The sequence below is a fragment of the Saccopteryx leptura genome, chromosome 4 (genome assembly GCF_036850995.1).
Source record: "Saccopteryx leptura isolate mSacLep1 chromosome 4, mSacLep1_pri_phased_curated, whole genome shotgun sequence".
NCBI lineage: Eukaryota > Metazoa > Chordata > Mammalia > Chiroptera > Emballonuridae > Saccopteryx > Saccopteryx leptura.
Genome location: NC_089506.1, coordinates 169,648,562 through 169,662,482, shown reverse-complemented (window position 1 = coordinate 169,662,482; position 13,921 = coordinate 169,648,562). Strand labels below are relative to the sequence as shown.

General features: G+C 37.7%; 1 protein-coding gene across 3 annotated transcripts in view; it reads left to right on the top strand.

Moving 5' to 3' along the window:
* EPB41L4A (erythrocyte membrane protein band 4.1 like 4A) overlaps positions 1-13,921 on the top strand; it is a 320,637-nt gene that overhangs the window by 175,100 nt on the left and 131,616 nt on the right. For all 3 annotated transcript variants that reach the window (XM_066382001.1, XM_066382000.1, XM_066381999.1), the window contains 2 exons: positions 63-114; positions 5,793-5,871. In XM_066382001.1, coding sequence (XP_066238098.1) covers positions 63-114; positions 5,793-5,871 — 131 coding nt within the window. The remainder of the gene's footprint in view (positions 1-62; positions 115-5,792; positions 5,872-13,921) is intronic.

Here is a 13,921-nt window from a genome sequence, read left to right as displayed (position 1 = left end):
CTGGAAGTAGAGGTCAGTGAAAAGCCACTAATTCTTGTATTACCCTTTTATTTCTCGCACAGTACTGGCTGGATCCTGCAAAAACCCTTGCTGAACACAAAGAACTGATCAACAGTAGGTATTTAATTTTAACTTTGTTAAGGGATGCCTTGAGAATGATATAATGTCCATGGTTAGTTGGGTACAGAAATAGGCTCTAAAACCACAAGGGTGAGTGCTAGTACTCAGGTGCCAGAATGTGGACATGGGTTGTGCGTCCTGCCAGGTCTCTGCAAACTCTGATTAAATTTGAGTTGGTAAAGACTGAGTAGATCTTAGTATTGAATTTTGCTCGGTGTATCCCTGCTCTTGACTTGAGTTTGTGATTTTTCTAGTTGCTTGTCTTTAAATTTTCATCTTAAAACAGAAAAGGCAGAGATTTGGAAAAAGGTAAATATCATCTGACCTTTTAGAGTGCTTGAGCTTGGGTTAAAGCAGGGGTCCCCAAACTTTTTACACAGGGGGCCAGTTCACTGTCCCTCAGACCGTTGGAGGGCCGGACTATAAAAAAACTATGAACAAATCCCTATGCACACTGCACATATCTTATTTTAAAGTAAAAAAACAAAACGGGAACAAATACAATATTTAAAATAAAGAACAAGTAAATTTAAATCAACAAACTGACCAGTATTTCAATGGGAACTATGGGCCTGCTTTTGGCTAATGAGATGGTCAATGTGCTCCTCTCACTGACCACCAATGAAAGAGGTGCCCCTTCCGGAAGTGCAGTGGGGGCCGGATAAATGGCCTGAGGGGGCCGCATGCGGCCAGCGGGCCGTAGTTTGGGGACCCTTGGGTTAAAGAGTAGTTCTGTCACTCTCTTCACTTTGCTGAGTCAGTAATTAAGAAGTAGCTTTGTGACCCGAAAGACCTTTTTGGTTTCAGAAAGGGCCTATCTCTTTTGCTTTTGGTTTTATAAATATGAATCCATATGACTCAATATAACTAAGGTTATGTGTATTAACCTTAATTTCCATAACCCAAATTTTTATTTATAAATGCCTATGTTTATATATATTACACACACACACACACACACACACACAGTCCTTAAGCATGCAAAAAGTAGTTATTTTAAAAAGATTGTAGATTGTCTTTTTTAAAAGTATGGTAAACTATATAACATAAAATGTACTATTTTAACCATAAAGTGTACAATTTGGTGGCATTAAGTACATTCACGCCGTTGTGCACCCACCACTATTCATCTCTCTCTAAAACTCTTCATCATCAGCAGCTGAAACTCTGGACTCATTAAACCATTTTGCTTTAATGTGCAAATTATTGCTAATAAGACCTAGTGGAGTCTTCTGGCTCTTATTACCCACATTCTGAGTCTGTACTTTTCATGTGTATTGGCTCGCTCTCTGTAGAAAAATTGGTTGGATGGTGCTGCATGGACCCCAAGGACAGGAACATGCACTAAGAATAAAACATTGATATTACATTTGAAGAAAAATCATTTAACTGAAGAATACATAATCTTTACGTTTTTCCTCATGAGATGGTTTGATAATTAATGAAGGAGAGTGGCTCTCACATCTTCAGTAGATTAGTCAGAAGGAATATCTGTAAAAATGACAGGTAAGTCTTGATTTATTAATCCTGTGTTAAGGGGACTCTCCATTATCATTAAAGTTCTTGAAACTAGTCTTCAAAAGGTAGATTAGAGGATTTCCAGTTTTTGGCTTCTGTATTTTTTGCTAACGTAAAAAAATATTAACTTACTTTACATAAAGATTTCTTAAAGGTAGACTGTGAAAGGGCATGGGTTCAAGATTGTAGTAACTTGGGAATTTGTTTCATCAGTGCCTGATTTTTATAGTCAGTCTTAGACATAGCCTTGTTCCAAAAATGTCCATTTCCATATCCTTTGATTGATCTATAAAACAGTGATGTTTATGAAAGATTTTGCTTGCTCTGTAGTTATAATTTTTTCCCTGAGAGGCTGTATGGAAGAGTGTCCAGAAAGCACTGAAGTCTAGGTATTAGCAAACTCGGTTCTTAGTTTGGGAGCCCTATCATCTTCCGCAAGGCACTTACCCCCTTGGAGTTTCACCTGCCTTGTACGCATTGCCAGGTGGTTGTTGAGAATCAAATGTTTAGGAAACACTTTTGTACTCCGTCAAATGAAATCAAATGGTAATGATGCCTTATGTTTAGAGCACAGGTCTGTTTATGTTTAAGTGGGAACTGGAGGGCCAATTTGGGCGATAAGTTCTTTTAGGAAATTAGCTCCAACGAAATGTTTCCAATTGTGTATTTTTCAAACTTTTGCATAATTGCTTCTCATCAAACATGTTTGAAGTGGTGGGGTTTGGTCAGTAGGGTGTAATCTGTCATGTTCCGGAGGATAAAAGCAACTCTGGATGCTGGACAAGGCCTTCTTCCTTTGTGCACTGTCTCAACAGCACCTGTGCTTTTTCTCCCCCCCCCCCAGATGCCAACCCCAGTGTCCTGTGGCACAGGCTGACCCATCTGCTCAGTCACACAGGCCTTGATTGACAAAGACGGATCAGCAGAGGGTAGACTTCCTGGCTCTTCTGCCTGTTTAATAGTCTGGGCCTCCCTGACATCTATATTCAGGGAGAGGGGGATGTTTGTCAGAAACACAGTCATGAACTAAACATAGAAATTGAACATGTGGAATCAACCACTAATGGTAAAAAATTACAACAAAGTTTTTTTAAAAACAATTTGCAAAGAAGCTCTAGTGTCAGGAGTGCCCATCGGGAAGGCATTGTGAGGGGACAGGAGCAGGCTGTGGCCTTGGCTGTCTGCTGCGTACCAGGAACAGGGCTTTGAGGTTCTACAAACATAGCCTGTGTGGGTCATATAATAATATTAATGATATCATTTATATAGTATAATTGCATTATGGGTTTATTACCTTTCAATCTATTTAATTTCCCTTCCCCAACTTCTAAATTAATTTTACTTCATTTACACAGTTAAAAATGAAAATAGAGCCAGACCTGTGGTGGCGCAGTGGATAAAGCATCGACCTGGAACACTGAGGTCGCCAGTTTGAAACCCTGGGCTTGCCTGGTCAAGGCACATATGGGAGTTGATGCTTCCCACTTCTCTTCCACCCCCCCTCTCTAAAATAATAATAAAAAAAATAATAAAACAGAAAGACTGGGGTTACTTTAAGTCAGTTACACAGTATCAGAGACTGGGGATCACATGTACAGGTGGATCTATTTTCACCGAAGTGCATGCTTTATGTCTTTTTTATTTGTGTGGGAAAGTTTTTCTTGAAGAAAAACATTAGAAACTATGATTACCATTTGGTGCAGCAGGTTAGCAAATCCTTTTAAAAATAGTTTTAATATAAGATCTAGTTAACACACTGCTGAGAAGTATGCAGTTTTGCAAATAGTGCAGGGTAGAGTCATGCTCTCTGAAATAGAAATATTTCTAGTAAAAGCAGAATATAAAGTGGTTGGCACTGAGGGGGCTTGTGTCCTCTTTCACAATATGAGTGTGTAATTATTTGATATTTGCCCATGCAGGTACAATTCCAGGCTTTGTTTCATACATATTCTCACTGGGACAAAGGTTAATATGCGAGGGGATGGATGTGTTAGTTAACTTGATGGGGGGAGTCCTTTCACAATGCATATGTCTTTTAAATCATCACCTCTCTCACTCTTTAAATATCTTACAATTTAATTTGTCAATTTTATACCTCAGTAAAGCTGGGGAAAAAAGTTTTCAGTTCCTCCTCTCAAAGTTTGCCACTGTTTGTCATTTCTTAGGTATTTTAGGGGAAATATATTTTAGTAGATAACTCTGTGTTTCATGAAAGGGGGTCATATTTCTACAGTCAGAAATATAGATTGGGAAAAAAGCAAAGGCAAACAAACAGAAAAGAAATATAGATTGGTGGTTTTTCCCTATCCTACCACTGCCCGTCTAAACAGTTCCTGGTACCATGTATATCCTTTGGTTGACTTACATGGTCCACCTGCTGTGAGCATCTAAGTTGTTTCCAGGTTCTTGCAGATTATTTTTGTCTTTTTTTGCAATAGTAATGGGTGGGTGGTTTTTAAAACCATTTGTTTTGTTTATAAATAATCTTTCTTCATTATGAAGAAAATACATGTTGTAGAAAATGTGAAAAATTATATATAAATTAATAAAAATTGCGCAAAGCCTCACTAACCAGAGATGAGAACTGACCATTCTGATGTATTTGGTCCTGCCTCTTTTCCTTTGTCTATGAACACACAGACCATACATATAGATACCTGTAGGGCTGACGTCCTACTTTATAGAATTCTGACCCTGTTTTTTTCATCTTATATTTTCTTGTGTCATTAGAAGTTCTTGGTGAATATAATTTTTAAACAACTTGTAAATTACATGTAAAAATTGTATATATTTAAGGTGCACAACTTAATGTTTGTTTTATGTATACATTGTAAAAAGATCAGCACAAGCAAGCTAAATAATCTTTACATAGCAAACCAGTGTGTGTGTGGTGAGGAGCATGTGAGAATATTTCATTTGTATTATCCTCTTAGCATATTTCTGGTGTACAATACACTCTCACTAGCTATCATCACCATGCTGTACATTACACTCCCAGAGCTCATTCATCTGGCATACCGAAACTCCGTACTCTTGACCAATATCTCATTTCCCCTTCCCCCCAGTCCCTGCCAGCCACCGTACTCTCTGGATCTATGTGTGCGACGATGTTATTTTATTTTTTATTATAGTTCATATTCAATATTATATTGTATGTAACTGTTTTAGATTCCACTGGTAAATGAGATCAGACCGTGTTTTGTGTGTGTCTGGCTTATTTCACCTAGCATAATTCTCAGGGTTCATTTGTGTTGTCTCAGATTGGAGGGTCCTTCTTTTTTATGGCTAAATAATAGTTTAGTGTGTGTGTGTATTTTTTCACTGGTGGACACACTTCGATTGCTTGCTTCTCTTCACTATTGTGACTAATGCCGCAGTGAACACGAGAGTGCACATACGTCTTTGAGATCCTGATTTCATTTTGTTTTTTTAATAAAGACCCAGGAGTGGGATTGGTGGATCATGTGATAACTTTATTTTCATTTTTTTGAGGAACTTCCATACTGTTTTCCATAATGGCTGTATCATTTCAAATTCTCACCAACACTTTTGTCTTTTTCTAATTTTTTTTTACATTTTTTTACATTCCCACTAAACTTCTCTTTTTGATAATAGCCATTCTGATAGTTGTGAGGTAATGTCATTGTGGTTTTGATTTGCATTTCCCTGGTGATTAGTGATGTTGAGCACCTTTTCATATATCTGTTGGCCATCTGTATGTCTTCTTTAGAAAATGTCTATTTAGGTCCTTTGCCCATTTTTAAATTGAGTTATTTGGTTTTTTGCTATTGAGCTGTATGTACTTCTCATATATCATATTTTTCTCTCCATAAGACGCACCTGACCATAAGACACAATTTTAAGGAGAAGAATAAGAAAAAAAATATTCTGAACCAAATGGTGTGTTAAAATATTTAATAAAATACTGTATTTTTCGCTCCATAAGACGCACGAGCATTTTCCCCTCCACTTTTGGGGGGGAAAATTGCGTCTTATGGAGCAAAAAATATGGTATTTTGGATATTATCCCCTACTTAGTAAATGGCTTGCAAATATTTTTTGTGAGTATAACTTTTAAAAGTTGTATAATATTACATGACTACTTTGGCTCATTTATAATTTGAAATTTAATTAATTTATATTTTTTCTTTTAGCTGGACCTCCATATACTTTGTATTTTGGTATTAAATTCTATGCTGAAGATCCATGTAAGCTTAAAGAAGAAATAACGAGGTAAAGTATTGCCTTCACTTTTGAATAATATATGAATGGCATATACGCAAGGCTTTATTTTAAACAAATGGGGTCAGCCATTTGGATGTGTGTCTACCTGCATTTTGTAATGCATCTCCTGCGAGAGTTCAATTTAAACCAGCACTGCACGAAGCAGATCAATGTCTGATGATTGATGTGTTTGAACAATGGCATGAACCGGGTGACATGATGAAGGATTTTGCATCTGCTGTGATGGGATCTTTCCGTATCGTTATGTGAAGGACGCATTCAGCCTTTGTAGTCATACAGAAGTAGCCATTTGAATTGCATAAAGGAAGATATTTGATGCTCAGCTTGTATATGTAAATATAAATTTGAAGAGCCAGATATTTCTCTTTAATTGGTTGTAGCTTAAATGTCAGCTGTCTGGTGGTTTCATTTACCTCTGTAGGAAATGAAAAGTTGTCTTTAGTATTTTATGATGTATCACTTCACCTTTGTCATCAAATGTTTTATTTCAGTTAAGGCAGAATTTTCCATTGGTATTGATTCTATTGTTAAACTAGTTCATGCCAACATTTGAATGTGGTTTATAAAGAGCAGACAATCGTATTATAGTTTCACTTATTCCACTTGTGACCTGACTGCACGTGATAGCAAAAACAAAAGCATCTTTCTTAACTTTAAGTGGTCAGTTTTCCTAATAAACCATCATCATTGGCTCAAGGAAAGCCCAGTCCATTACTCAAAAATTTGAAATCCCATCTCTGATAACTAAGGCAGCCTGTGGCTTTGTTCCTATTCCATTTTTTCCATCTTTTCTCTTAGACTTTGTTCTGTCTTGATTCTGAACGGCACACAGAAAAGTGAGAAGAGGGTAGGCTAATTAGATGTTTTCTATTATACTCTGAAGTGCTATAATTAGGCTTTCTCTTTAGAAGTGTGCTGATGTCTGTGTTCACGTTTTCTGTCACCACATTGTTAGTGAGCATTTGAAAAGCAGGGCTGTTCATTCAGGCTTTCTGCAAGTGCACCTCTGTGGGAAAGGGGCCGTTGTGTTGGGGAGATGTTGAAGAGTGGCATATTTACATTAGTTTCATGAATAGTCTTTGTACTCAAGAAGGATTTCTGAGTCACGCACGGGCTCATGGGGAAACTGAATCCAAGTGATATAAAAACACATTTCTGTCTAACTCATTAGAGAATTGTAAGGGAAAACAGTATGAAAATCCAAAAAAAGTTCTTCATTTTGAGGTTTTCAGTAACTTCTCTGTGCCTCAGTTTCTTCGGCTGTAACATTGGAGATGTACCTGCCTCAGGTTTTTGTAAGCATTCAGTAGAGTAATGTTTGTGAAGCTCTCTCTCATACAGTTGACCCTTGAACAATATCAATTTGAACTTCTGGGTCCACCTGTATGTGGTTTCTTTCCCCCAATAAATACTGTAAATGTATTTTTTCTTCCTTATGATATTCTAAATAATATGTTCTTTTATCTAGCCTACTTTATTGTAAGAACACGGTATAAGACATATAACTACAAAATATGTGTTAATTGACTAAGTTATTGGTAAGACTTCCAGTCAACAGTAGGCTGTTAATAATTAAGTTCTGAGGGAGTGAAAAGTTATATATGGATTTTCAACTGTGCAGAACATCAGTGCTGCTAATCCCTACGTTGTTCAAGGTTCAACTGTCGCTGGCTCTGTTTATCTCCTGGTAAGTGCTTGATAAATGTCAGCACTTATCACTTCATTTTCTCCTTACATCTTAAATGAGGGTTAGATTCTCAAAAATAAGTGATTTAATGTTACGAAGGAGGAAAATGAGTAGAGCTTTATAATGTATTACTGCACATCTGTTCACCAAATATTCATGATGACCAGAAATTTCCTAACAGCCCATTAACAGATTACGTGGATTTGTGTTATGTATAACCCCACAAATAATTCAGTGCCACCTGTTTTTCCTCAAGTATTAGACCACATCATATAGTTAAGAACCAGATGACATAATTGGCTTACTGGTAATGACCATGACCTGTAATAATTTATTTTTATTGCCAAAAATATATAGTTGAATTTAGGTAAGTTAAATGTGCATTTAATATGATACTACTGTGCACATATTCTTAGTACGGGATGTCCTGAAGATAAGGTCTTGATTGATTTGCATAAATACATTAATTGAAATTAGTAGGCATAATAGACCTTAAATAAAAGAGTCAATTACTTGAGGTAATTTTGGTGAAAGCAAGAATTTAAACAAAAAAGCAAAATCCTACAATATATGCTGTTAAAGGAAAGGTCTACTTAGGCCAGCATTTTCAAGTGGAACGTTTGTCTTGCTTCAGTTCTTTTGAAAACTTTTTCTGGCCTTTTCTGTACTGGCTCTTAGGTTGTTTACAATTTTTTGTTAAGAAAAATAATACTGTGGTAAACACGCTTATACCTATTCTTCCACGTTCTTTTCCGTAGTCACTATTCCCCACGTATTGTACGACGTCTGTCGCTGTCAGGCCCATGTTTTACCCCTGCAGGGCACTGACGGTGTATTTAGCCATCCCCTGTGGTTGGCTCTCTAGCTTGCTTCCTTTTTTAAAATTATAGATAATGCTGCCTTGAATCTTTTCATGTACATATATGGTTATACTACATATAGTAGTCCAGAAGGATGTTGTATTTAGAAAACAAAACAAACAAATAAAAACAAGAATGAAAGTTGAATGGGATCCAAAGGAAAATAAGGTTCCAGATTATGAGGAATGTAAGTGAAAGAGTCATATCAATTAAGAGTACCTGTTATGTGCTCTAAATTCTAAAATGTGTTCCAATATAAACAAGGTTGGAGGACTCCAAGGTCATGCGTCCTAACATCCACCCTCATAGAATGGCCAGCTTCTCTGTAAACCATTTAAAGATATGAGTCCTTACTGCCTCGCAAAGCAATAGGAAATTCAGTAGAAATAAATGCCTGGAACTTCTATCATCCGTATTAGGTTTTCTTTCCAGGTCTATGCAAAATAAATCTAGTCTTTCTTCTCTTTGTGAGCCCTTTAAATAATTCATGTTTTCATGGTATCTCTTAAACTTGTTTTTAGTTCTTTTTCAGACTGTTATGACAGCCTTCCATATACTCCATGTCATGCACAGCTCTGAATGCTCTGCAGCTTTGGTAAGCATAATATAAGCAAGGTTAAGAAATGGGCTTTGGAGTCAGAAAGACTGAGGTGCATCCTTGCTCTGCTTCTCACTAGTTGTAATCTTCAGATAATTGCCTATTTTTTTTTTCTCTTTTCTAAGAGAGAGGAGAGGAGATAGAGAGACAGACTCCTGCATGCACCCTGACCAGGATCCAACCAGCAACCCCCATCTTGAGGAATGCTCTGCCCATATGGGGCCATGCTTGCAACTGAGCTATTTTTAGCACCTGAGGCAGAGGCTCCATGGAGCCATCCTCAGTGCCCCAGGGCAGATGTGTGTGAACCAATCAAGCCATGGCTGTGGGAGGAGAAGAGAGAGAGAAGGGGGATGGGGAGGGGTGGAGAAGCAGATAGTAGCTTCTTCTGTGTGCCCTGACCAGGGGTCAAACCTGGGACATCACATACTGGGCCTATACTCTAGCACCGAGCCAAGTGGCCAGGACTACCTAATCTTTTTAAAGTCTGTTTTCTTATCTGTAAAATGAAATGATAGTATTTCTTCAAAAAGATGTTGGAGGAATATAAGACAATACATGCAAAGTATTTATGCAAAAATGAAACTGTTCAGTAGATGGTACAGATTAACTAAAATAGAAACAGTAAGAATTTCACATTTTCAAACTATTGATTAAAAAACAAGGGAGGAAAAGACCAACTTGGAGCCCTGAGATAGGTCTTGCCTGTTAAAATCAATGCACTAATCAGAACTTTCTGGGTGTAGTTGTTTATTTAACTATGGATCATCCTACTACTGCTTTCTTTTCTGCATTTTTTGAATTTAAATGGAGAGACAGAATTCACTCACTCACCTACCCTTCAGCTAGTAACTACTCAGAGCATTGTGTTTTAGTGCATCGAGTACCAAAGAGATTCAGCAGTGACCAAAGAACATTAGGGTTGCAGTCCATGAAGAGAGAGGAGAGACTGTGTACTGCTTTGTTGACAGCACTACTTGCGATGTTACTGAAATTTTCCTGAACTCTTGAGGATCTAACAACTATTTCTACCAAAGAAAATAGTTCCAAATGACTTGTTCATAATGAACACTTTGTAGCTTTAAAAACAGGTTTTTGCTTTTAAGTTTGTTTTATAATATTTTGTAGTATTTTCTGGGGATTGACATTAAGCTCATCAATTATTATTATTACCTTGGGCATCCATATTCTTCACGTTGTGAAGATTAGCTTGTTTTAGCTTTTGTGTCTCTAAGTGAAGATAGTGCTCCTCAATTTATTAGAGCGAGATTCACTTTCCAGTAAGGATGCAAAAGAAATTTGTGAACTTTAATGGACTATACAAACGTAAGGTGATACTATTGTTATTTGTTCCTGTATTTTTTTTAAATTAAGTGAGAGGCAGGGAGGGAGCGAGGCAGAGAGACAGACTCCCACATGTGTCCCAACCGGGATCAACCCAGCAAACCCCGTACAGGGCAATGCTCTGCCCACCTGGGGCCGGTAGAGAAGCAGGTGGTCGCTTCTGTGTGCCCTGACTGGGAATCAAACCTGGGACTTCCACACACTAGGCCCATGCTCTACCAGTGATGTTCTCATATTTTAATCATCAGTTTTAAACTTCTCAGGCAAAAGTATTAGTCCAGATCTTTTTTGTCCCTTTCTCTTGAGAATTAATGGATACTTTCCTCTACTATTTTTCCTCTTAAGCTATACATACCATTTCCTGTACGGGGTTTAATATTGTTATCATTTTATTTATTGATTTAGAGGGAGAGGAAGAGAGAGAGAGTAATAGAGAGAGAGAGCAAACACCTATTTATTGTCCTACACTTACTTATGCATTCATTGGTTGATTCTTGTATGTGGCCTGAGGATCGAACCCACAACCATGGTGTATCAAGATGACCAGTCTAACTAACTGAGCCACTGGTCAAGGCTGTCCCTCACATTTAAGTTTACCCAAAGTGATTAGGCTCCTATTGCATGCTGTGTTCCCTCTCTGTGGAGTTCAGGAAACAATCCCGCCTTTTGTGAGGGAAATACTCTCCTTCAGTGACCCATTCAGCTGGCACCAGACATCAGACTTCTGCTTGTCCCACACCTTTCACTGTCCTCACCGATGTCTCAAGTCACTGGAAGGTGCACCCCAGGCTTCTTTGGTGTGAGTGTTGCTGGCTGTTGTTCAGGAGAAACTTCTATTTGGGATCCTGAAAGAACAGGGGTCTCTGCCCCTTCTCTAAGCAAATCCTCTTTTCCCCTTCCTCTTGCTTCTGATACTTGCTAAATGGTTAATGGTCCACAACATCTTATACATCCTTGGTGTCAGTACAGCTCTGTTCATTGAACAGAAGATATAGTGAAAACAGTGAGGCCAGTATTTCAAGCCCTTCACTTGTGTTGTACTGGTTGTACTGTTGTTTGTGGGAAGTGTGTAAAGGAAGGAAGACGGAGCACATCTCCCCCAGAGCTCACCATCTGGCTTGGGAGACAGTGCATATGCACCAGTTTATTAATTTCCATGGGAAGATAACCAGTAGTTGCTTTATGAAGCTCTGCTTTGCACCAGAATGTGTTCTGGAAAGCTTCCTTAGCAAGTGGATCATATTTAGTCAGCATCTTTTTTCTCCGGTAGGGGTACAATATAACTAGGGTCACAATGTAAGTTATTATCCAAACCCTGACACTTTGGAGAATGGCCAGGAGAGTTATTAATAATTAGGCATGTATAATAGGCACAAACTTATAACTGTTCTAGGTAAACTAGAATGTAGATTTATCCTAATTGAAACCAGAGATACACAATGACTCAAGCATTCATTCATAGCCTTAATCAGAATGACATAGACAGAAAGACCCAGCAACTTTAAATCTGTAATTTAAATAAAATATTTGGTTGTATTCCAAGTCCCATAAAATGGTCAAAATAATTTATATACAGTTAATTAAAAATTATACACAATAAAGTGTTTAGCATATAAAATATGATTTTACTATATCATAAATTTTTCTTATATAAAAGTAACAAAATACTTATAAAGATTAATCAAGTTTCTAATTAAAATAGTTTACTTGTCTTCTTTGATTTTAGTGGATTTTTTTAATGCAATAACTTTATGATTTCTGGTATCTTTATAAGACAAGCTATCTAGAGAAGTTTGAACAGATGTCTTTTCTTTTCTTTATGAATTTCTCAGAGACAGCAAAGAATGTTCAGTTTTTTCCATTTTCATTCATCTGTCTCTCTGTTCATAGAGCCATCCATCAAAACAACAATTCTTTATTGAGTAGTTACTGTGTGCTGAGCCCTATATAATGAGGATAAAATTTCTGTCTTTTGCATCTGTTTGTCTTTTCTCTTTTTGTCTTTGTTTTTTTACCTCCTTCTGTTTCTCTTTGGAGAAACCTCTTATGGAATTAGGCCCCTGAGTTTCTGTATCTGGCAAAGGATTCGACTCTTCAGTCAGATGTTATAAAAGTCTTAATAGAGCAAGACAAATATGCATCTGTGACCCATTTCCTTAAAAAGAAATATGCTTCAGGGAAAGAAATTCCAAGTTAAAGACTGAGACAGAGAACGTAGCTAAACACAGGTTTCCAGTCAGCAGCAGTGATTCTAGTGAAATGTCTTTTCAGCTTATAAGCTTTTGCATTTAATTTCGGCTAATATCACTTTACTCCTCTTCATGAGGAGCACAGATGATTATACCAAAGTGGATTTGATATCCAAACATTCAGGCAATGGAAAGTAATTATGTAGGGCTGGAAACATGATTGCAAGTTGTGGAGTGGTGGTAATGGGTAGTTCAGTGGTTAATGGCAAGAGGTTTGGCTCAAGTAGCAAAAGTCTTATTAGTTGTCTTAAGGATCTTGAACTTTATCCTGGAGAGTTTTAGAGGTTGTTTTTTTGTTTGTTTGTTTAGATCAAGAGAGAGGCCCTGTTTATGTCTTGTCTTGGGAAGGTATTTTGGAAGGGAGATAAGTATGAATGTTGGCAGAGCAGTGAAGGTTTAGAAATCCAGTGGGTAGTGACCTGGACCAAGAGGTGGAGAAAAGTGTATGGATTCCTGGAACAGCAGATTCAGAGGTAAAGTGATGCCAAGGTTACACATTGTTCCTAGGTTCTCTTACTGTGGTGTCTGGCGAACAGTGGTGCCATTTACCGAATTAGGCAGTGGGTTAAACAGATTTTCACTGAAGCCTGTGTGTACAGTCAAAGTTGGTATCAGTCTTTTATAAATAATAAGAATAGCATCTAACATTTGTCTTTCTTCACTAAGGGCTTTGGTTGTGAGCATTTAGAGAGGAGATATTTATCACAGCTGATTTTCATAGTTCATTTTCTTTGCTTTTTTCTGTCTCTTCTCAATGACATCAAGAGTCATCTTGAAAAAAAAGATAAATCACAAAGGACAGACTGAAGTGTGAGTGTGTGTGTGTGTGTGTGTGTGTGTGTGTGTGAGAGAGAGAGAGAGAGAGAGAGAGAGAGAGAGTGTGTGTGTGATAGAGAGAGAGAGAGACAGACAGACAGACCAAGGCTTGTGTTGATGATTCACTGTTTGGTTCATAAACCTCTGGCCTTTCTCACCCCTCCACAGAAGGCCTGAATGGAAGTATGGGGTGGGTAGGTGGAGGGTGGAAAGCCAGCCAGAGTTGCCCAGCACTCTCATTAAGAGAGATCTAGGATAAGCTTTCCTAGAATCCAGGTCTGGCTCTGTTATGTAACTGTTGTGAGATGTCCGACAAATTACTTCACCTCTTTGGGTCTATTAGTTTCTTCCTCTGCAAAAAATGGAGGCAATGATAGTTCTGACTTCATTTTAAAGTCTTTTATAAGTTATCGTATGTAAGATACTTGGAATGAGTTACTATAATGACAATGCTTAGAGCAGTGGGTGGCACTATTATTTAGGT